At 44.9% G+C, this 24362-nt stretch overlaps 1 protein-coding gene across 1 annotated transcript in view; it reads left to right on the plus strand.

Annotated features, from left to right (window-relative positions):
- Positions 1-24362, plus strand: part of DLC1 (DLC1 Rho GTPase activating protein) — an 856713-nt gene that overhangs the window by 172083 nt on the left and 660268 nt on the right. Inside the window, exon 2 of the mRNA XM_063920868.1 lies at positions 4324-5398. Within this exon, the coding sequence (XP_063776938.1) occupies positions 4382-5398 (1017 nt within the window). The 5' untranslated portion in view covers positions 4324-4381. The remainder of the gene's footprint in view (positions 1-4323; positions 5399-24362) is intronic.

A 24362-nucleotide genomic window follows, 5' to 3' on the forward strand; every position in this document is an offset into this window, starting at 1 on the left:
AGGGCCACATACTGGCACTTAAGGCCCTACCCACTTGGCGATTTGGCCAATTTTGATGACCAACGATCTTATTGTTGGCCGATTTTTCATCAACGATTTTTTTAAATACACATTGAATGATTTTTTTTATGGCCAGATTGGACGATATGACATTATATTACATCGATATTGTCCAAATTGGCTTGCATGAATAAAGGATGATCAGGGGCGGATCCAGAAGAAAATGATAGGGGGGGCACCATGGAAGGGGAAGTACATTTGCGTGCGGCTTCGGTGCATGTGAGGTGGCGCTTCTTATACAATGCCCACAGTTGTAGCGCTCATTATGCAATATCCACTGTACTGGTAGTGCCCCTTATATAGACCCCATAGTAGTGGTGCCCCTTATGCAATGCCCGTATTGCCCCCAGTAGTAATGTTGCCTGTAGTAATGTCCGCAGTCATTTAGTGAGTGTGGCCATTTAAAATGAGACATGATACACAGACATATGCCCCCAATAGTGCAGTGCCAAATCCACAATTGCACCCACAGTGCCAGATCCACAATTGCCCCCACAGTGCCAGATCCACAAATGCCCCCACAGTGCCAGATCCAAAAATGCCCCCACAGTGCCAGATCCACAAATGCCCCCACAGTGCCAGATCCAAAAATGCCCCCACAGTGCCAGATCCAAAAATGCCCCCACAGTGCCAGATCCAAAAATGCCCCTACAGTGTCAGGTATACAAATGCCCCCACAGTGCCAGGTATACAATTGCCCCCATAGTGCCAGGTAAACAATTGCCCCCACAGTGCCAGGTATACAATTGCCCTCACAGTGCCAGGTATACAAATGCCCCCACAGCAGTTCTGCAGCTTCTTACCGCTGCTGCTGCTTCTCTGCCCGGCTCTGAGGGTGTCAGGAGGAGAGCGCGGCTATGTCTGGCGGCGTGCAGGACTTCAAACTAGCCGCCAGTTCGTGAGCCAATCAGAGCTCGCGGACCGGCGGCTCCTGATTGGCTGCCGGTCCGCGAGCTCTGATTGGCTCACGAACCGGCGGCTGGTTTGAAGTCCGCAACACGCCGCCAGATAGCCGCTCTCTCCTCCTGACAGCTGAGACACGCTGCCGCTGGACTGAGCGGCAGCGTGTCTCAGTGACACAAGCTGGGGGGACGGATGTGGCCACAAATGACAGGGGGGGCACGGGCCCGAGTGCCCCCCCCCCTGGATCTGCCACTGACGATGATCGACCAATGATGAACAACTGCGGGGACGTGCATTGTTCATCGTTGATGCCTTTATCAATCATTTTTTGAACCATATAGTAGAGATGAGCGGATTCGGTTTTACTCGGATTTACTCGGTTCTCAAAACGGCATCTTATTGGCTCACGGATGTCACGTGTTTTGGATAGCCAATCAGATGCCGTTTTGAGAACCGAGTAAACCCGAATCTGCTCATCTCTACCATATAGTTCATATTGTCCATTAATATTGCCAAGTGTGTAAGGCCCTTTACAGCCATCCCAATAGACCTCTATCGGCAAGGTGGAATTGGACTTTTCACTGCTAGGTTGCACCACCTGCCAGCAACTAAGAACAGTCCACCAGGGCTTCTCTCCAAAGTCATATGCAGTGGAGAGAAGGCAGGGGTAGATATATTGTGAGTGTGACAAAGGTAGACAAAAAAGTATACTATGTTGACAAAAGTGATTGACACTGACAGCAAATAGATCAACAGCAGACACCCTTCTTGACAAACCATCAACAAGTTCCTGGACAACAGCAGGCAGTTTGTTTTACCATTCCGCCTTAAGTACAGTGACCAACTGTGACAGAGAAGAAGGTCGAGTCAACCTAGAACGCACCCGTCGCTCCAATTCGTCCCAGACATTCTCAATGGGGTTAAGATCCAGACTCTGAGCTGGCCAGTCCATCCAGGTTATGAAATTTTCTGTATACCATTCCAGCATTGCCCTGGAAACAGGACAGCTGGCATTATCGTCCTGATAAAACATTGGTTGTTTCCGTAGAGTTAAAGTTATTAAAGTTAAAGTTAAATAAAGTTATTGAGAACATCTCTATACTTCTCAGAGTTAATGTGACCATGCATAACAACTAGTACCCATACAAAACCAGCTGAAACAGCCCCACAGCATAAAGCCACCACCTCCATGCTTTACTGTAGGTACAGTACTGTACACTCTTACATGAGACGTTCTCCTGGTAATCGCCAAACCCAAACATGTCCATCTGATCTCAAAAGTGTAAACCATGATTCGTCACTCCATAAAACTCACCATTGTTCCACTATCCGGTATTTGCGCTCTTTGCTCAGTTGTAAGCGCTGGGCTGCATTCTTCTTTGTGATTAGAGGTTTATGAGCAGCTGCTCACACATAATATGCAAGTGCATGGGCCTCCCTACGAAGTGTTCTTGTGGAAACCGGCACATTACTGGCTATTTGGAACTGGTGTGCAATGGTACAGTATGCATTGGACGACCCCTGTTCTATCGCAGCTCCCTGGTTAGTACTCTCCAGTCCATGGGTTGCAGTTTAAGGGGTCTTTCATGGCAAGGTGCATTCCTGCAATGACCATTCTTCAATGCATTAATGACAAGACACACTGGGGGAGATTCAAATGTTTGAAAAGTCAGTTGGGAGTCTGTCTTATAGACAGGAAAAAACAGACACCAAACCGACTTTTCAAACATTTGAATCTCCCCCAATGGATTTACTGTAGGAACCTTCCTAACATCCTTAATGCTTCTCACACTCATACCTGCGATTGAGCAATCTACGAAGATCCTCTTTTCAAACTCGGTTAGCTTCTTCTGGCAAGCTATTTCATTAGCAAATTATCTAATCAGTACCCAACTCCCCGTTTTATAGCTTCACAAACACGTGTCTGCTGCAGGAACACACCATTTCACTTGCGCGGTGGTGTCCAATCACTTTTGTCTACATAGTGTACAGTAGTTATTTATTTTTACTGATCTTTGAAGATTTTATATTGCTCCACAAGATAAAATCTTCAAATTGTAAAGAGTTCACCAGTTCTATAACACAAACCACTAATGCCTCTTAATTTGACTTTTTCCAGACCACTTGAACTGATTGCCTAAAGAAATTTTAAATTAAAGGCAATCTCCAGGTATGGTGTTGGAGATGCTAATTAGATGGGATGGGCAGCTGTAACAACCCCCTAACACACACACACACACACACACACACACACACACACACACACACACACACACACACACACACACTTAGGTTAATTTTTATATGGAGCCAATTACTCCACAAGTATATTTTTGATTGTGGGAGGAAACTGGAGTGCCTGAAGGCCCAAGCATGGGGAGAATATACAGTTTATAACACATAGGGACATGATGGGAATTGAACCCAAGACCTCAGTGCTGTGAGGCAATAATGCTAACCATTACACCAAGCATCCTGCGCAGACAGTAAAGGTATTTGTGTGATTTAAGCGGGCAACACATTTAACTCCAATGATCAACATTTTCTCAGGGAATCTGAAAAATCCAGCAAGTTAAAAATCCAAGACTCCAGATTCCGATAATTTTTGGGTTTGATTCAGCTAATCGAGAATGTCCTATATGTTTGATTTTGTCGATCACTCCGACTAAGGAATCGGCAGAACGGAGAGTTGCCCAAAGAGAATCCTGATGTATGGGAAATGGTTTTATGGTTTATGGTAACAGATCAGAAATGAAAACATTGTAGTTCTTGTAACAATCACAAAAGGGATACATCAAAGGACAAACATTTTGAGTAAAATAACTTTCTATAATACAGTGACTGATTACTTTATGTTGCCATGGAAACCTGCAATATATTAAAAATCCATGTTTCCAACTAAATGTACACATCACACACATTTTTTAAAAAAATATTATCATGCTGTATAGGAAGACATACTCGGAAATTAAATGAAAAGGATATTATTTCCTTATCATGGCATGTATGATGTTAAACAAATATTTAACATTTTCTTCTGACAATTACATTTTCCTAATTAACTATGGAACAAGATTATGTAAGGCTTCTCCAGTACAGGCACCCTGAATTGTTTCATTTATTCTCTAGTGAGCGATAACCTTATTTGTGCACAGTCATAAGGCTGTATAGGATTCAGAAGCATGAAATGAGTTATCCTATGACTAAAATAAAATGAGTCTTATTGTGCAAAGTTGGCTTGCAATCCTAAATGTAGTGCTTTGAGAACTCAGGCTTTTCATCTAAACAAGGACTTCTGTATTGCTTGTTGATCATTTTTCAACATTTAAACTGTAATTGATTTGATTTCTTGTTTTGCAGATGATATTTCACCAGGTCACTTGGATTGCTGTTCACGGTGTTCCCATGTTGAAATCACATGCTCTGCTGTCTGCAAACTTTGTCTGCGGCTTTGCTTTATGACATGTCTGTAGCCATTCGGAAGAGAAGCTGGGAAGATCATGTAACCCAATGGATGGGATTGTCCTCTAACACAGCGGGTTGTGATAAGTTATGTTGTCATGGGCTTAAAGTAGATCAATTAAATCCAGCTATGGAAGAGCATGGGATAGTGACAGAGGCGCAAAGAGACAGACCTTCTTCTTTATCAGAGAGTGGTAACTCTGGAGAAACTCACGAACAAATCTGCACAGAGGTAGATGAAAATGATAACCTAGATATGGAAGATAATCATGTTTCGCCCAACACCAGCATGGAAACAGTGATCTCTTTGTCCTCCAGTGATAAAGAACAAAGTGTCACAAATGAGGAACTATTGCAATGTCAGGGGGGTGCTAGCTCAGTTGTTCCAAAGTTGCCAGAAGATGACATGAGCCAGGAATGTAACAAATATTGTGGAGTTAACACCGTCATTGTTGATGCAGAAGAGAACACTCATACAGAAGAGGAACATCTGGACACTAATAATGAAATCAAAGTAGAAAATGTTAATATTTCAGACGTAATATCCATAAAAATTTCAAAAAAGGAAATCTGGACAAATACAGGTTTTGAGGAAATTGACATAACTGGTGAACATCTGCTACACTCTGCTAGAGTTGCACAGCAGAGAAGAAAATGCGATGCATCAAAAAATGTACATGGACAAGCAATTTGTGATGTGGTGACCAATTCACCAGCTGATAGCCTGTGTTCCTTTATTTCGTCTCAATTGGAATCCAAAACAGGTGCGGAAAACTGTTGTAATGCGTCTCCTCACTGCCAAAATACCGATGCAGCTCAGCATAATATTGATCTCACAGATGGTATTTCAAATATAACAGAGGAAAGCTTGCAAGAAATATGTTCTACAGATTGCACCCAGCCTTTACAACTCAAGGAGAGCTTTACCACTTCTGAAGAGATATATGAACAAGTTAGACTACGCAGAAAAAAGGTAAGGATCTCTCCTAATGTATTTAAGTATGTTTACATGTAAATGGTGGATAAATGAAATACTGTGCCAATTAAAACAAGAAGTTCAATTGAAATCAAAATAAATTGTATTTTTTTAATATAAAAATGTCAGGCTTGATGTAGTGAGCAGATCGGCTTTAGAACGTCCCTCTAACTTCTGTCTTCCCTGTAACACCCTACCTCCCCATAACATACTGAAATCTGTGAGACTGTGTCTATGTAGCACTAACTGTTTGTCAGTCATACTTGTTTTTACTCCAGAGAGAGTTTGAAAGGAGATAATGAGATGTTGATTTGTAGGCAGATTAATTTTTAAAATGTATTTGAAGTCCCCCGTCCCACCCTCCAACAACATTTTACTTAGAAGTTTCCATTATTTCTTAGTGCACTTATCAACTACATACATAGGAGGCAGCTATTTTGTGGACTTGCTGTAGTTCATCAGTGGGACATACTGTATAAGTTTGTACTTGAGGAATACCAAACTAGTGTGCAGTAACATTGGCAATGCTGGCACTGCAATGGTTGGTGTTATTACAACAGTTTTTGACATTCTAATAATTGATTATATAAAAATTCCTTCCTTGAAACGGCAGCTGTTCTCATATGTCATCAATGTTCGACTGGGGCATGAAGGGCTGTTCTCATATGTCATCAATGTTCGACTGGGGCATGAAGGGCTGTTCTCATATGTCATCAATGTTCAACTGGGTCATGAAGGGCCCACCAGGGGAATGCAGCAGTAGGGGGTCCATGCTTAATTTAAGAGTCCAGGGCCCATATAGGCAGGAGGGCTGCACCACGTAACTGACCCTCTGATAGATTAACAATGTATAATGCAAGTGCACAGCCTGGGACCTAACATTAGAGGAGGGGGTAAGGCCTACAGACAGTGGGGACCACTGAGGATTTCCCCTGTGTCTTTGTGGGCCAGTCCAACCCTGTATGTCTTTATGGGATTTGTGCTATCTAAAGAAATAACCCTATTTTGTTCTATTTTCTGACTTGCTTTGTGTCTTTTTGGTAACACTGTCTCATGTTACCTTGACCTTTAAATGTATAAGCCATGTATATGGGAGTACCCTAACCTGCACTGACAACAGTTATGCACATCCTTTAAGTTGGGAACAAGTCATTATAGTACATGTTTAAGAGAGGTGTTCAGAGCGCATAAAAAAAGTTTACATTTCCTCAAGTCCCATGAGTGCTTTATAGCTACAGTTTATTTGGCTTCTTCTACGTACCCTATTCTGTCTACAAATGTGCACCTGAGTTCCCTGTAGGAATGCATTTTGCCCATGTTTGAGTTGTAGTCTTATTCATGATGTGTTGAAATTAGATTCTCTCTGACTTATACAGGGTAATGGTTAAAGCTGCCACCATATTATTATTATTGGAATACACATGATATCCCAGCAGACAGGATACCGGCTGTCTGTGGCATCCTGTCTGCTGGAATCCCACCAGCGAGGCAGTGAGTCCCCTTGTGGACTCGCTGCGCTTATCATGCTTTGGGCCCTGGTGGCTCACTGTGCTCTCCACAGGTTATATTCCCACTCGGTTGGTGGCATGGACCCACAAACTGAGTTGCAATACCAGGCGGTGGCCAGGATTTTGGGCATCTGTATTGTTCCGTCTGTAAGGATTCCGGCGTCGGTCTCCTGAACACTGGGATCCTGACAGCTGGTATTTTAACTGCATCCCTTATTATTAACATGATGATGAGGATGATGATTATGGAACACATGTTGGAGCTGATTCAGAGTAGGAAACAAAGCAAAAACAAAAATGCAAAACAATGCGAGGCAAATAGTTCTTATTTATTTTATTGTTGCATGCAGGGTAAATACTGTCTGCTTCTGCATGTACATGTACAGTAGGTCACAAATACTGTGCAGCTTTAGGGATGTGTGCTGGCCCAAATCTCGGGTTTTGGGTTCTTGTTTTGGATCTGTATCTCATTCGTGTTTTGGATCTGTATTTGTTTTGGATCGGTATGTTTTTTTTTGTAAAATCGTAAAAACAGCTAAAATCACAGAATTTATAACCACATCACAATATTGTTTACATTCAGCATTGGATCTTGCAGGTTTTGAATTCCATATAAGGGAGCCGCATTACACTCCCTTTCCACTATGTCTGCAATAAAGTGGAAATATGTTGAATTAATACAAAAATTAGTTGTGTATATTGGTAAAAAAAAAAAAACAAAAAACATTTACATGGTACTACATACCTTGCATCAAGCTGGATGAAGGGGAAACTTCTCCAGGTCGAACACTATTTTCAGAAACTGACCCTACACTGAGTCTGAAAATAATCTGTTCAGATGATTACAGGATCTAAAAATATATATTGCACGATATATATTTTTCATTGTTTGTTCTGTGGTCAAAATTGCCTGGAAATGCCTGGAAATTAATGCTATTGATGTTAATAATACTCTTGAAACCAAAAAAGGCCAAATTATGTGATTTAAGCTTTTTTTGTAAATTTAAAAAAAAAAATTAAACCAAAATCAGCAAAAATGGTCTAACTCAGATCTTTATTAATAACTAGATCAGTGGCCTAAAGGAGGCAGAGTATGCATGTATGTAGTGGAAAGATGGATTGATTAGTAATTTCATTTAACTTGTTGATTTAAAAAATTTAAATTAATCATTTAGGGCATTGGTGATGATCTTTAAGGCATAGACACCAATTTTTATTGGTTATATTATTGCACTAATCTGACTTTTACTAATCCGATTTTTACTTTTTCTTTGATGCCCTGAATTAAGTCATCTATGCCTTTCTTCTCAATTGTTTGTCCTGCATAGCTATCAACAAACACGAACCAAGTGAAGTACAGTTTGTACAAAAAAATTTAACACCTGCAGTGTCACAATATGTGTATGAGTCAGAGATAATAATCTAACGCTACGGTTTAATTTCACCAACAGTGTTGCACAATACGTGTAGGAGTAGTAAATAAAATATTTTACTGTGGTACCACCTTCACCCACAACATCACACCACAGGCGTTTTTTTGTAATGGGTGCAGTGTGTGCAGTGCACACGAGCCCCTAGGTCCGGGGGGGGGGGGGGGCCACACTGCACCCATAGAGTATACTCTTACCCCTCCAGAGTCCCGCAGCCATTTCTGAGTACCTTGCGCATGCGCACTGGAGGTGTCCCCTGGAGCATGGGCACCATGTTCCTGGAGACCTGCACATGCGCAGTAGACTCTGGCTTTAAGCCAGAGCCTACTAGCTGCCGGAGAGGAGGGGGCCCATGAAGGAGGATGCACGCAGGTCCCCTACTCGCAAAAAATGCCCCTGCATCACACAATATGTGTATGAGTCAGAGATAAGAATCTAACGCACTGGTTTAATGTCACCAACGGTGTCGTACAATACGTGTAGGAGTAGGAAATAGGATATATTACTGTGATACCACCTTCACCCACAGCATCACACAATATGTGTGTGCGTCAGAAATAGTAATCGGACACTGGTTTATATTCACCAACAGTGTCGTACAATACGTGTATGGGTAGGAAATAGAATATATTACTGTGATACCACCTTCACCCACAGCATCACACAATATGTGTATGAGTCAGAGATAATAATCTAACGCTCTGGTTTAATGTCACCAACAGTGTCGTACAATACGTGTATAAGTAGGAAATAGAATATATTACTGTGGTACCACCTTCACCCACAGCGTCATGCAATACATGTGTGCGTCAGAAATAGTAATCGAACACCGGTTTATATTCACCAACAGTGTCGCACAATACGAGTACAAAATAATAATATATTGCGGTCTGACCGGCAGAGTACTTATGAAAATAAAATGAAAATTGTACAGTACACTGGAGTACCTAGAGCACAAACAAACAAAAAATATTTTTTTTATAATTATATTTTTAGGTTTTTTGTTTTTAGCTTTTAGTATTTTAATTTTACACGGGCGGAGCCGCTGGATGGACGCACAGATCACCCCTTTCAGATACAGCAAACAAAGGACCCCTTTCAAATACAGCCGACAGAGCACACCTTTCAGATAAAGCTGGCAGAGCACCCCTTTCAGATACAGCCGACAGATCACCCCTTTCAGATAAAGCCGGCAGAGCACCCCTTTCAGATAAAGCTGACAGATCACCCCTTTCAGATAAAGCTGACAGATCACCCCTTTCAGATAAAGCCGGCAGAGCACCCCTTTCAGATACAGCAGACAGGGGCACCCATGGGCTGATACAGCAGACAGGGGCACCCATGGACTGATACAGCAGACAGGGGCACCCATGGACTGATACAGCAGACAGGGGCACCCATAGACTGATACAGCAGACAGGGGCACCCATAGACTGATACAACAGACAGGGGCACCCATGGACTGGTACAGCAGACAGGGGCACCCATGGACTGATACAGCAGACAGGGGCACCCATGGACTGATACAGCAGACAGGGGCACCCATGGACTGATACAGCAGACATGGGGCACCCATAGACTGATACAGCAGACAGGGGCACCCATAGAATGATACAGCAGACAGGGGCACCCATGGACTGGTACAGCAGACAGGGGCACCCATGGACTGATACAGCAGACAGGGGCACCCATGGACTGATACAGCAGACAGGGGCACCCATGGACTGATACAGCAGACCGGGGCACCCATGGACTGATACAGCAGACAGGGGCACCCATGGACTGATACAGCAGACAGGGGCACCCATGGACTGATACAGCGAGACAGGGGCACCCATGGACTGATACAGCAGACAGAGCACCCCTGGACTGATACAGCAGACAGAGCACCCCTGGACTGATACAGCAGACAGAGCACCCATGGACTGATACAGCAGACAGAGCACCCCTGGACTGATACAGCAGACAGGGCAACCCTGGACTGATACAGCAGACAGGGGCACCCATGGACTGATACAGCAGACAGAGCACCCATGGACTAATACAGCAGACAGAGCACCCCTGGACTGATACAGCAGACAGAGCACCCCTGGACTGATACAGCAGACAGAGCACCCCTGGACTGATACAGCAGACAGGGGCACCCATGGACTGATACAGCAGACAGGGGCACCCATGGACTGATACAGCAGACAGGGGCACCCATAGACTGATACAGCAGACAGGGGCACCCATAGACTGATACAACAGACAGGGGCACCCATGGACTAATACAGCAGACAGGGGCACCCATAGACTGATACAGCAGACAGGGGCACCCATGGACTGATACAGCAGACAGGGGCACCCATAGACTGATACAGCAGACAGGGGCACCCATGGACTGATACAGCAGACAGGGGCACCCATAGACTGATACAGCAGACAGGGGCACCCATGGACTGATACAGCAGACAGGGGCACCCATAGACTGATACAGCAGACAGGGGCACCCATAGACTGATACAGCAGACAGGGGCACCCATAGACTGATACAGCAGACAGGGGCACCCATGGACTGATACAGCAGACAGGGGTACCCATGGACTGATACAGCAGACAGGGGCACCCATGGACTGATACAGCAGACAGGGGCTCCCATGGACTGATACAGCAGACAGGGGCACCCATGGACTGATACAGCAGACAGGGGCACCCATAGACTGATATAGCAGACAGGGGCACCCATAGACTGATATAGCAGACAGGGGCACCCATAGACTGATACAGCAGACAGGGGCACCCATAGACTGATACAGCAGACAGGGGCACCCATGGACTGATACAGCAGACAGAGCACCCGCCCTTACACTAGACAACACAGTACATGTCCATCCAGTACACTCTCCACAACCAGAGTGAAGATGGCACCAATCACCAGGAACCTTTATAGAATCTAAACCCACGAGAATCTGACAGCGGGATGAGGATATTCGGCCTCGATTTGGGATCCGAGTAAGGTGGGAAGTTCCGAGCCGGACTAGGATCCGGACTTGGATCGTGAAGTTCATATGGGGGAGAACAGGACCCGCTCATATCTAATTTCTACACTGTGATTTGTCTTACATATGGCCCACCTACAGTGCAAATTGGTTTGGCCATGTGTAAAGTTACTCGGTTTCTTTTATATGCCACCAACTCTGAATCAGGCACCATTGCATTGGCGTTTTTATAATGGGTGCAATGTATGCGGTACACACAGGCCCCTGGGTCCAGGGGGGCCCACACTGCACACACTGCACTTATGTTTTATTACTTACCTTTCTGGAGACATGCATCGGACACTGCAGCTAAGGCATAACACAGCGCCAAAATGGCCACCACGCATACGCAGTAGTGATTAGTCTTCTGAATATGGCGGGCACCATGTGTCCAGAGACCTGCAAATGCACAGTAGACTCTGCCACAATGCCAGATCCTACTGCGCCATGAAGAGGAGGGGGCCCACCCGGAGTCTGCACATGGGCCACCTCCTCTGTTAAAATGCCCCTGCACCTTTGGGTCTAATATTAAGCATCAGGTTGTAAAATGCAGCACTTCTGATAGGGCTTATGCTCGAAATGTAAATGGCTGGCTAAAGCAGTGGTATTCATCCCTCCTCCCAGCCCTGCCTCTCTATTGTTCGTTAAAGTTAACTGACCGCCAGTGGCGGATTTCACCATATGGGCTGCAGGATTACAGGCTGCCCTCCCCCACAGTAAAATCTGCCACCTCAAATCATATCACTGAGCCAGATGCAGTCTGTGACTGCACTGGTTACACTGTGACTGGCAATGACTTCCTATTGGAAGTCCTACCTGCCAGTCACCTGCAGGACAGGCAGTCCCATTGGTATGTGTATCCTCCCTCTGAGACTGCCAGTCTGGGCTGTGATTAGCAGAGAACTGGCTTCCTGTAGGAAGCCACTCCCTGCTTTTCGGGCAGCCCTAGCCATCTTCTATGGGCTGCAGCCGATGCAGTTCATGGAAGCCGGGGGTTTTGTGCATACACACTTCCATCGTCGTTACTGCACAATCCCCATATCCGGCACCTGTCAACTACATTGTGCTGGGACCCGGCTGGTGGTTGGGACCAGGCAGCAGGGACTCGGCTGCCAACGGGGACCAGGTGGCAGGGACCCGGCAGCACGGCCAGCGGCAGCTCCCCTCCTCCAGTCAGGTAGGGGCTGCCGCTGCTCACATAGGGTAAAGCAACCAATCACTGATTGAACAGATATTCGTTTCTTCGCAATTATCTCATTTACACCAGCAGCAATATAACATTGTTCAGCAGGATGAGTCTTTGCTGTGTGTATAAACCAATTAAATTAGAATGCCATAAAGTGTTCTGTTGTGGATATGCATAATGGTCTGCAGTTTGGATAAAAGACACATTTATTTTATTGGTCGTTCTTTGCATCAGAATTTGTCATACAGGCTTTACGTTAATTTTGTTATGCATATGTTTTTTTTTTTTTTAATCTTAGCTATTGAAGACAGCTATTTATCTGTCTGCTTTCTACTACAACACTCATGGCTACGTATTTCAATGAACAGTATTCTTTATTTAAATCTAAGTAATTAAGATAATCTTTTTTATTATATTAAAAATATAAACCAGTATTTTATCTATGAATAATGATGCCACCCGTCAACACAGTTTATTTATATTTCCTTCAAAAATAGATAATAAGTTCTGGGAAAGTTCTTGTACTGTGTCATGAAAATGAAATTTGTCTATTGCCTGTTTTCAAAAAAACTAGAAACAATTATCAGATTCACAAAACAATTCCCTTTGCCTTGAGGATCATTTAGTTTTCCTCTGGTTAGTGAGCATGCTATGTATTGTAGTAACTCTTTACAAGATTATCAATTTGGACATTATTTCTCAGTATACACGTTTTACATGAAAAGTTTAATTTTATGAGACTAATTCATGGAGTCCATGAGCAGAATGAATGGTATAATGGTTAGCATTACTGCCTCACAGCACTGAGGTCATGTGTTCCATTCTCACTGCGGCCGTGTTTCTATGTTTAAGTTCATTGTACAGTATATTATTTATATTAAGCAGTTTGGTAATGATTTTACATTTTTGCTAATCCACTCCCAAAAAAGTCAATCAAAGGAACATAATACTGAAACATTAATTACTATTAATCCTAAAAGTAGGGAAAGCCGAATATACCTGATTGAGTTGCATGATTGTTGCCCAGAAACAGATGGTTAAGTTCTGGGTTGCATATGCAGTGCGCGACCAGAACCAATAAAGCGATTGTGTTGGAATGCTTCTTCATTGCATGAAAACATGTTATGCATCTATTAATCCTTGGTGTTACAGGTGCAGAGATTGGTGGGGCTGTCTCTCTTTCCATTGGTCCAGCACTGAACAAAAATACACTCTGCCCTCACCTCAGGGTTGGTTATAAAGTATTGTCTGCTTACTGTGAGCTATCTGCTCAGATTTTTCTGACTCCTGGGCAGTCTGTAAAAAAGTACAGTAAGAGCCTAATCCTGGAAAGTGATACAAATACTGTAGATGTGGATATACAGTGGGGCAAAAAAGTATTTGGACAGCCACCGATTGTGCAAGTTGACCCACTTAAAAAGATGAGAGAGGTCTGTAATTTCCATCATAGGTACACTTCAACTGTGAGAGACAGAATCTGAAGGAAAAAAAACCTAGGAAATAACATTGTATGATTTTTAAACAATTTATTTGTATATTCTTGCGGAAAATAAACATTTGGACAATCAAAAAGTTTAACTCAATACTTTGTAATATAACCTCGGTTGGCAATTACAGAGGTCAAATGTTTCTTGTAGTTCTTGACCAGGTTTGCACACACTGTAGCAGGTATTTTGGTCAACTCTTCCATGCAGATCTTCTCTATATCTGTCATGTTTTGGGGCTGTCTGGGCAACACTGCCTTTCAACTCCCTTCACAGATTTTCTATTGGGTTGAGGTCTAGAGACTGGCTAGGCCACTCCAGGACCTTGAAATTCTTCTTACGGAGCCACTCCTCAGTTGCCCGGGCAGTGTGTTTGGGGTCATTGTCATGCTGGAAGACCCAGCCACGTTCCATCTTCATTGCTCTTACTGAGAGAAGGAGGTTTTTGTCCAAAATCTCACGATATGTGGCCCCATTCCTCCTCTCCTTAATACGGATCAGTCGTCCTGTCCCCAAAAAAGCAGCCCCAAAGCATGATGTTTCCACCCCCATGCTTCACAGTGGGTATGGTGCTCTTGGGATGCCATTCGTCATCGTTCTCACTCCAAACACGGTAAGTGGAGTTTATACCAAAAAGTTCGATTTTGCTCTCATCTGACCACATTACATTCTCCCAATCCCCCTCTGGATCATCCAGATGGTCACTGGCAAACTTTAGACGGGCCTGGACATGTGCTGGCTTAAGCAGGGGGACCTTTCGGGCACTGCAGGATTTCAATCCATGACGACGTAGTGTGTTACTAATGGTAACCTTTGTGACTGTGGTCCCAGCTCTCTTGAGGTTATTGATCAGGTCCCCCCATGTAGTTCTGGGCTGATTCCTCACGGTTCTCAAGATTATTGATACCCCACGAGGTGAGATCTTGCATGGAGCCCCAGGTCGAGGGAGATTGTCAGTGATCTTGTATTTCTTCCATTTTTTTATAATTTCGCCAACAGTTGATCTCTTCTCACCAAGCTGCTTGCCTATTGTCGAGTAGCTCATCCCAGCCTTGTGCAGCTCTACAATTTTGTCCCTTGTGTCCTTAGACAGCTCTCTGGTCTTGGCCATGGTGGAGAGGTAGCAGTCTGACTGTTTGAGGGTGTGGACAGGTGTCTTTTATACAGATAACCAGTTCAAGTAGGTGCCATTAATACAGGTAACGAGTGGAGGATAGAAGAGCTTCTTAAAGAAGAAGTAACAGGTCTGTGAGAGCCAGAAATCTTGCTGCTTTGTAGGTGTCCAAATATTTATTTTCCACAAGAATATACAAGTAAATTGTTTAAAAATCATACAATGTGATTTCCTGTTTTTTTTCCAGATTCTGTCTCTCACAGTTGAAGTGTACCTATGATGGAAACTACAGACCTCTCTCATCTTTTTAAGTGGGTCAACTTGCACAATCGGTGGCTGTCCAAATACTTTTTTGCCCCACTGTATATGCTTATGTGACTATTAGGAGGTATGCCTCTTGCAGGTGCTGGAGGACTGGTACAAGATACAAATGATGAGCAGCAAAACTATCTAGCCAATTCTGATTGGTATTTACCCCCTATTGTTGATAGAACTTGTATCTACAGCCATACAGTATTATATGAAGTCTCGGGAGCTGTTTGCATTACTTGAGTGAGAGTTCTATTTGGTCTACTGCAGAAAATAGGAATACCACTGGAATTTTATAGCATAAATTAACAGATGTTTTTATTTAAATGAACTTAATATGATTTCATTTATTTTAATTTAGTTTCATTTTTGTTTCTATTTAGTTACATTTTTTATTTATTGACTTTTTTACATGGAAATGTGACTTTTATTAATACATGTCAAAACACTTCTCATTATTGTGTATGTGAAATTTGTGATCAAATAGGAAAAATACTTTAGAACTCTGTCAAACTTATCTGTATGCTATATCTATAAGCTTAGCACAAATTCTTCTGGCTTTGGGCCATCTGAAGAATGGTATGTTAATATGCCTTTTATTAAGTGCGCCCTTTCCTATGTACATTAAATGCACATTTATGTCCCATATTAAATTAGCCACTTTATGTTTAATTAATACTTCCTATCTCCTATATAATTGCCTTGTCTGTGCCTGGCCCTCTAACGCTGGGTGGAGTCACAGATGTGGGCTAATCTATGCAGATCAGTGACGGCTGCCAGTGAGGAGAAGCTCTGACACACACCACACGCCTTCTGACATGTCCCCAGTCTTCCGACCAAGGTCCTGTCTAGAGGCATCCATCGTACCCCAGGTCCTGCAGCGGTGATGTGTGGCCGGGAGGCGACTCTCCGTCTGATGCCGAGCGGCTCTCACTCCCGCTCCCCGTCTGAGCCCCGGCGCATCTCCCCTGCCGCCTGTCACAGTAGCCTATACAACGGCCTGCCCCAGCGAGGACAGAGGCTACCATGCACTGCGCTCCTATTGCCGCCACAGCCCTCTCACAGTGCTCCGTCTGGTGCTCCCGGTAGAGCTGGTCCCCGCTGCGGACATGATGGCTGCCTGATGTGGGCAGTGCGGGCCCACTGCATGTGGGGCGGCTGGCGGGGGGGAGGGGGAGGGAGGGAGGGGATGTCAGGCACAGTGGCTCACGCAGGAGCACGGACACCGCGGTTTCCCAGCTGTCTGCCAGGGGGAGGAGGAGAGATGTCAGGCAGAGCGGCCACCGCACACTGCAGGGCTCCCCGGCTGCCTGCTGGTGGGGGGGTGGGGGGGGGGGAGATGTCACGCAGAGCGGCTCATGCAGGAGCACGGACACCACGGTTTCCCAGCTGTCTGCCAGGGGGAGGAGGAGAGATGTCAGGCAGAGCGGCCACCGCACACTGCTGGGCTCCCCGGCTGCCTGCTGGGGGGGGGAGATGTCACGCAGAGCGGCTCACGCAGGAGCACGGACACCGCACACTACTGGGCTCCCCATCTGACTGCGGGGGGGGGGGGGGGGTTGTCAGGCAGAGCGGCTCACGCAGGAGCACGCACACCGCACACTGCTGGGCTCCCCGGCTGCCTGGCGGGGGGGGGGGGGGGGTGTCAGGCAGAGCAGATCACGCAACCTCCGCACCTGCCTCTCCGCCACACGCCACTCCGCCACCCCTCCCCCACCCACGGCCCCACTCCCCTGCACCTCCCTCATCCACAGAACCTTCCAACCGCAGACCCCTCGTCCACCCACAGCATCTACAGACACCCTACCCCATCCGCAGTCATCCCCCGCAACAGCCCTTCACCCACCCACAGCACCTCCTGACCCCCTACCCCACCCGCGGCCCCACTGCACCCGCCCCTCAACCAGCCGCACCACACCCGGACTCCCTCCTCCATCTGCCACACCACCATACCTGCCCCTCTCCCACGCGCGCCGCTTCCGGACCCCCTACCCCACCCGCAGCGCACTCGCACCTTCCCCACCCGCAGCATCTCCTCACCCCCTACCCCACCGGGGCCCACCAGCGGCCCCGTATCTGCCCATCCCCTACCCGCGCCCCCCCACCCATAGCGCCTCTGGATACCACTCCCCCACACATCTCCACCCGCAGCGCCTCCAGATCCCCTCCCCCATCCACGGTCCCCCCACACCCACTGCATTCTGTACAGTGTGCCCTGCAGGCGCTGTTCACACCGTCGCAAGGGGCTATGCCCCCTTCACCATCCAACGCATGGGTTAAGCCCCTTACGACGGTGTGAAGAGCGCCCGTAGGGCGCGATGAAGCACCTAGTTGGTTATATAATTATTCATATTATTATCATAATGAAAACATTATTTAAATAGCGCACACATATTCTGCAGTGCTTTATTGCGAATATTTGACCAGCCACATCAGCCTCAGCCCCAGTGGAGCTTACAATCTATATTCCCTACCACATGCACACACTAGGGTTAAGTTTGTCAGGAGCCAATTAATCTACCATCATATTTTTGGAGTATTAGAAGAAATTGGAGCACCCAGAGGAAATCCATGCAGGCTTGGGAAAAATTTACAGTTTAGAAACAATATTTTGTATCATGGTGTTAGATTTGTTTCCCTTTGCACATGTTTGAGTGTCAATATCTTATGATGGATGCTGGAACATATTTTCATACTTTGGCAGTCATGTTTAAACTTTATTTACTTTTAATAAAGCACAGAAGTGCACAGTCCAGTCAATAAGAACTATTGTGGAATTGTCTGAAGGTTTATGTCTTGTGTTATATTGTGTAGAAATACTGATAGATTGTGTGCTGAGAGAATAGTCATTTTTATCTTAATTAAAATAATGAAGTTTCATTTGTTATGTTACTTGGAAAGAGATGGATCTGTAGAAATATGGGGAATTGTTCCTGCCATGGCACGTGAGAAAGAATTAGTTGTCAAATTATATCAAGGAAATTGTACTTGAAAACAGAACAAAAACAGAACTTTTATTTACATTTTTGAAAACTAACACCTTTAATATGAAACTTGTTTTAGTGGCAGGTCAATTGACATAATAGACACTGCAACTGTTTTAGCCTTTCTAAAACATAACTTGCATGATAATGGTTGCAAACTCACGGTTGGGTTAGTGGATGCACCCCCACCCCCCCTCAACAATTTAGAATTGGCTGAGACCCAGGACAGAAGTGTGGAGTCTAACTTTTCTCCAGGGACCCCCGCAAGGGGATTTCGGCTTTTCTGCACCCGAAATGCAGGTTGCGGCCATCTATCTGGGTTACTAAGTGCGCAGGCTGGTATACACTGATACAAGTGCTGAGTATTTTGCTGTTAAGCATGCATTGCGTAGTCGTCAAACCGGACCAGATGAGAACACGAGTCGGGAACAGGCAACAACCAGGCAGGGAGCAGGCGAGGTACAGAACATGGGAACTAGGTACCAGGACCATAATCAACTTGGAAATGCACAAGGGAGCACAAGGCTAGGACGCTGGACTATAGTATGTGAGCCTATACTCTGGCACTGGGCAGTGTCCAGAGACTTCATTTTATAGTGGGGGAACTTGAAATTGGCACCAAATGAGACATCACATTTTGGCGCTACTGGCCCATTAAATTACAAATACAAAAAAAACAAGTGTAAATTTGGTGCTTCAAACGGAGAGCTGCAAAAACCTCTAAGCCCACCTGTAGGGTCAAAATGTAGTTTAAAAGGAAAGTGTGTGGTTTTCGCGCTATCTCCTGTTGTGATAGGGTGGAATCACTATGTAGGTGAATCAAGATGAATTCACAGTTTATAGTTCCAAGAAAATGCCCAAAAAACGTAATTTCCCTTATTCTTTCTGCTGAGTCATCGGTTCTCCAAATCTTTCTTCAATTTTGGTTCAGAGGGATGTTAATTCTTCATCTCCAATGTATGAAAAGAAGAGATAGGAGAAACCGCAATAGTGTAACTCAATTTTAATAAAAGAACAAAGGCATTAAAACATATGGCTGGCAGCGTACCTTAAAATAAGGTGTATATAGCACACCAAGTCTCGTATATGAAATGTCTGTGGTGAATCCCTGGTATGAGAATCCCTTCAGAATCCAAAGCTGGGTCGCTGTCCAGACAGATGCTGTTCACCTAAACCAGCATCTGTCTGGACAGCGACCCAGCTTTGGATTCTGAAGGGATTCTCATACCAGGGATTCACCACAGACATTTCATATACGAGACTTGGTGTGCTATATACACCTTATTTTAAGGTACGCTGCCAGCCATATGTTTTAATGCCTTTGTTCTTTTATTAAAATTGAGTTACACTATTGCGGTTTCTCCTATCTCTTCTTTTCATACATTGGAGATGAAGAATTAACATCCCTCTGAACCAAAATTGAAGAAAGATTTGGAGAACCGATGACTCAGCAGAAAGAATAAGGGAAATTACGTTTTTTGGGCATTTTCTTGGAACTATAAACTGTGAATTCATCTTGATTCACCTACATAGTGATTCCACTCTATCACAACAGGAGATAGCGCGAAAACCACACACTTTCCTTTTAAATTACAAAGCAATGCGTGCGTCCATATGGGAGCTGCAGCTGTCTTTAATCAATGCGAGCAGAGTCCCAGCAACCAGGAAGGAAACCAGCCACCAGAGAGGAGAAGAGAGAGCCAACCAAGACATTCGATGCAACGTGACCCATTGGGAATCTGCCTGTGATGGAGACACCACAGCATGGGGACACCAGCACCACCAAACTCAGGAACAATGGGCCAAATTCAGAGTTGAACGCAGAAGCAAATTTGTTAGCAATTGGGCAAAACTATGTGCACTGCAGGGGGGGGCAGATGTAACATGTGCAGAGAGAGTTAGATTTGGGTGGGGTGTGTTCAAACTGAAATCTAAATTGCAGTGTAAAAATAAAGCAGCCAGTATTTACCCTGCACAGAAACAAAATAACCCACCCAAATCTAACTCTCTCTGCACATGTTGTATCTGCCACACCTGCAGTGCACATGGTGGGTCATTCTGCCCTGATCGCTCGCTGCAGTTTATCACAGCGCAGCAATCACCGCAGTGCGCTGGCGCATGGCTGACAGCCGATGGCTGTCGTTGCCTAGCGATCGCCTCTGCCTGATTGACAGGCAGAGGCAGTCGCTGGGCGGGTGGGGGCGGCACGGCGGTGTTTGGCCGCCGTTTTGTGGGCACGGTCTGGCCAACACAGGCGTGGCCGGACCGTGCGTGGGGTGGGCCACAGCGGCTGCGTGACATCACGTGCAGCCGCTGCAAGCCGGACAGCGTTGAGTAGCTCCCGGCCAGCGCGCAAAAGCTGCGCTGGCTGGGAGCTACTCCTGAAGTACAAAAGCATTGCCACTGTACTTGCTTTTGTACTTCAGCGACAGGGGCAGGGACTGACATGCGGGGCGGGCTAGCCCTGTGCTGGGCGTCCCCTGCATGTCTGTGTTCCTGATCGTAGCTGTGCTAAATTTAGCACAGCTACAATCAACTCGGAATGACCCCCCATGGTTTTGCCCAATTGCTGACAAATTTCCTGCTGCGATCAACTCTGAATTACCCACCATGTGGCAAAAATTTTATTTTTACAATAAGTAAAAAATATACCATACTTAAATGTGCAGCATTTGTCATTAAATCCATTCATACTTATGCAAAAACAAAAAGAAAAAAAAGTTTATGTTTGGATTGGTGATTAACATATACTGTAGTATTATAAAAGAAAAAAATACATTATAAAAAAAATGTATAGTCTCCCTAATCCTAATGGTGTATGATATAAACTGCCCGAGTGTTTCATTTTGTTTCCTTATAAATTCTTCCTATGTACTAGATAGCTGTATAAACTTGCAGGCTGGCACACTTTGTGGTGGGATGCTGGTGCCAATGGTGGTGCCGTAAGTAGGGATGGCCATCGGTGGGGTCTCCATTGATAGTTTGCTGTCGATGGTACCATCGATGATAACCATCGATCGTACACAAACCATCTATGGTGAACCATCGATGGTTTGCTCCACTCTATGGTCACCAATGAAAGGTGCAGGCTGGTCCATGGACCAATGAAAAACCAGGGGAGGGGCATAGCGGGTGTTGGGGTGGAGCTAAGCTCCGTGTCCCTGCACCATATAAAAAAAAAGAATTTCGTTATACCTTTCCATCGATGGAGGGAAACCATCTGTTTCTACCCCATCGATAGCAAAAGTATTCTACATCAGCCATAAACCATCAAAAATTTTGAATCATTGATGGTCGATGGCCATCCCTAGAAGTAAGAGTCACATGGCACACTCTGGCACTTCTGTACTATGTATTGGGAGAGGCTACTACAGTACTGAGCAGAAGGGGGGGTTTCATACAGTATTTGTGCAGTGGCAATAAATTCACATATTGGTGGCTGGGTGGGTGTGTCTGTAGGGTGTGCTGACTGTGCGCCTCATCTACCTGCTATTATGAGGAATGTTTTGTTAGTTGTTTCATGTCCCTCAGATCTCATTTGGAGGGTGGGGGTAGGGCACCGCCACACTTTCTGACACAGGGCCCCAAAATGTCTAGTAACGGCTCTGCCAGTGCTGTCAAAAGTGATCTAATTCTGATTTGTAGCAAGGTGGAAAAGCCAATGGGCCAGACGTAATGGCTTGCAAGATAGCCAGATACATATGTGTACCTGGAGCTGGGGGCATATGTGTACCTGGCGCTGGTTGCATATGTGCACCTGGCACTGGGGTCATATGTGTACCTGGTGCTGGGGGCATATGTGTACCTGGCGCTGGGGGCATATGTGTACCTGGTGCTGGGGGCATATGTGTACCTGGTGCTGGGGGCATATGTGTACCTGGAGCTGGGAGCATATGTGTACCTGGTGCTGGGAGCATATGTGTACCTGGTGCTGGGGGCATATGTGTACCTGGCGCTTGGAGCATATGTGTACCTGGCGCTGGTTGCATATGTGCACCTGGCGCTGGGGGCATATGTGTACCTGGTGCTGGGGGCATATGTGTACCTGGTGCTGGGGGCATATGTGTACCTGGAGCTGGGAGCATATGTGTACCTGGTGCTGGGGGCATATGTGTACCTGGTGCTGGGGGCATATGTGTACCTGGAGCTGGGAGCATATGTGTACCTGGTGCTGGGGGCATATGTGTACCTGGTGCTGGGGGCATATGTGTACCTGGAGCTGGGAGCATATGTGTACCTGGTGCTGGGAGCATATGTGTACCTGGCGCTTGGAGCATATGTGTACCTGGCGCTGGTTGCATATGTGTACCTGGCGCTGGGGGCATATGTGCACCTGGCGCTGGGGGCATGTGTACCTGGCGCTGGGGGCATATGTGTACCTGGCGCTGGGGGCATATGTGTACCTGGTGCTGGGGGCATATGTATATCTGGCACTGCTGGGAGCATATATATATATATATATATAGATCACACCCCTTTTTGTGGCTGTCCCTTTAAGAAGTTTATCCCATCAAAGGGCACCAAAAATTTTATTTGCTTACTAATAAAAATAGGATTGGGCCAGCCCTGCTCACAAGCCATTACATCCGGCCCACTATGTCTTATGTCTTTACACTGTTCATACCTGGCCACAGTCCTGAACAGAAAATTGTGACAAAATACAGTAAGATACATCAACAAACTGCCCAAACCACTACTTGTCCCACATATACTGTATATACAGTAAAGCCCATTTCACATAAGAATACACTCCTAGGGATATATTTACAAAAGAATGATTTCCACCAATTTTTATTGATTAAATCGATGAAAAACAATCTAAATCAATTTTGTGTTTCATGGGCTAACACACATTTACTAGCAAATGATTTTTGATATTCATTTTTCAGTGTTAGTAAATTAAATTAAAATTGCTAAAAAAATCTGTGAAATTGACCTTTAGTAAATAAACCCTTGCTAGTCCAAACAGAGTTTTCCAAGTCAGGACTGTCTAGTAGAGGCGTTTATTTTCTCAATTTCATGTAGGTACATGTTTTTTTTCTGTTATGTGGAATGTAACCCAGATACTTAAGCCACACAGTAATGGTCGTCTGTTGCCACAGACTCATTTTCTTATGTAATTTCGTAAAATGATCTGCAGAAATTTCAGGAAAAATATACAGCATTTGTTGTGCTGTTCCCGTTCTATGTTCAGTAGAAGCTCCATATTGTAAAATAAAAAATACATTGAAACCAATATGTTGTTACAAAATTAATACTCTAAAAAACTGATTGTAAAAATGTGCTTTCTTTGGCTTTTTAGTTCTATCTTGTGACACTGGCGCAGCACACAAACAATGTAAACCATTCTGTTCATTAAGATGCATGTACTGCCCCTAGTAAGTAGGGAGTTAGAATGTGCAGATTTCCTTCACAGAGTAGATAATACCATTTTAATACCATTTTCTGCACCTCTGCGATTCCTTTGGTTACAGACTGCATTTCCGTGAACAATACACAAAATGGCTGCCTTCTCTATGTGGAGGTAACTTAGAGGGTTATTCAGGTTTGTTAGCAAACCAAAAAAACAACAACACACTAATGGGGAAAACCATGTTGCATTGCAGGTGGGGCAGATGTAACATGTGCAGAGAGATTTAGATTTGAGTGGGTTACATTGTTTCTGTGCAGGGTAAATACTAGCTGCTTAATTTACTACACGTCAATTTAGATTTCAGTTTGAACACACCTCACTTAAATCTAAATCTCTCTGCACATGTTACATCTGCCTCACATGCATTGCGGCATGGTTTTACCCATTAGTGTACTTTTTTTGGTTTACTAACAAACCTAAACAAGCCCCTTGAACTTTAAAAATGACACATTTTTTGAGCATTTTTATCTTTTCATTATTTCATCTTAATTAGGAATGTTTAGAAATGATTTA

Source organism: Pseudophryne corroboree, chromosome 1 (genome assembly GCF_028390025.1).
Source record: "Pseudophryne corroboree isolate aPseCor3 chromosome 1, aPseCor3.hap2, whole genome shotgun sequence".
NCBI classification, from domain to species: Eukaryota; Metazoa; Chordata; class Amphibia; order Anura; family Myobatrachidae; genus Pseudophryne; species Pseudophryne corroboree.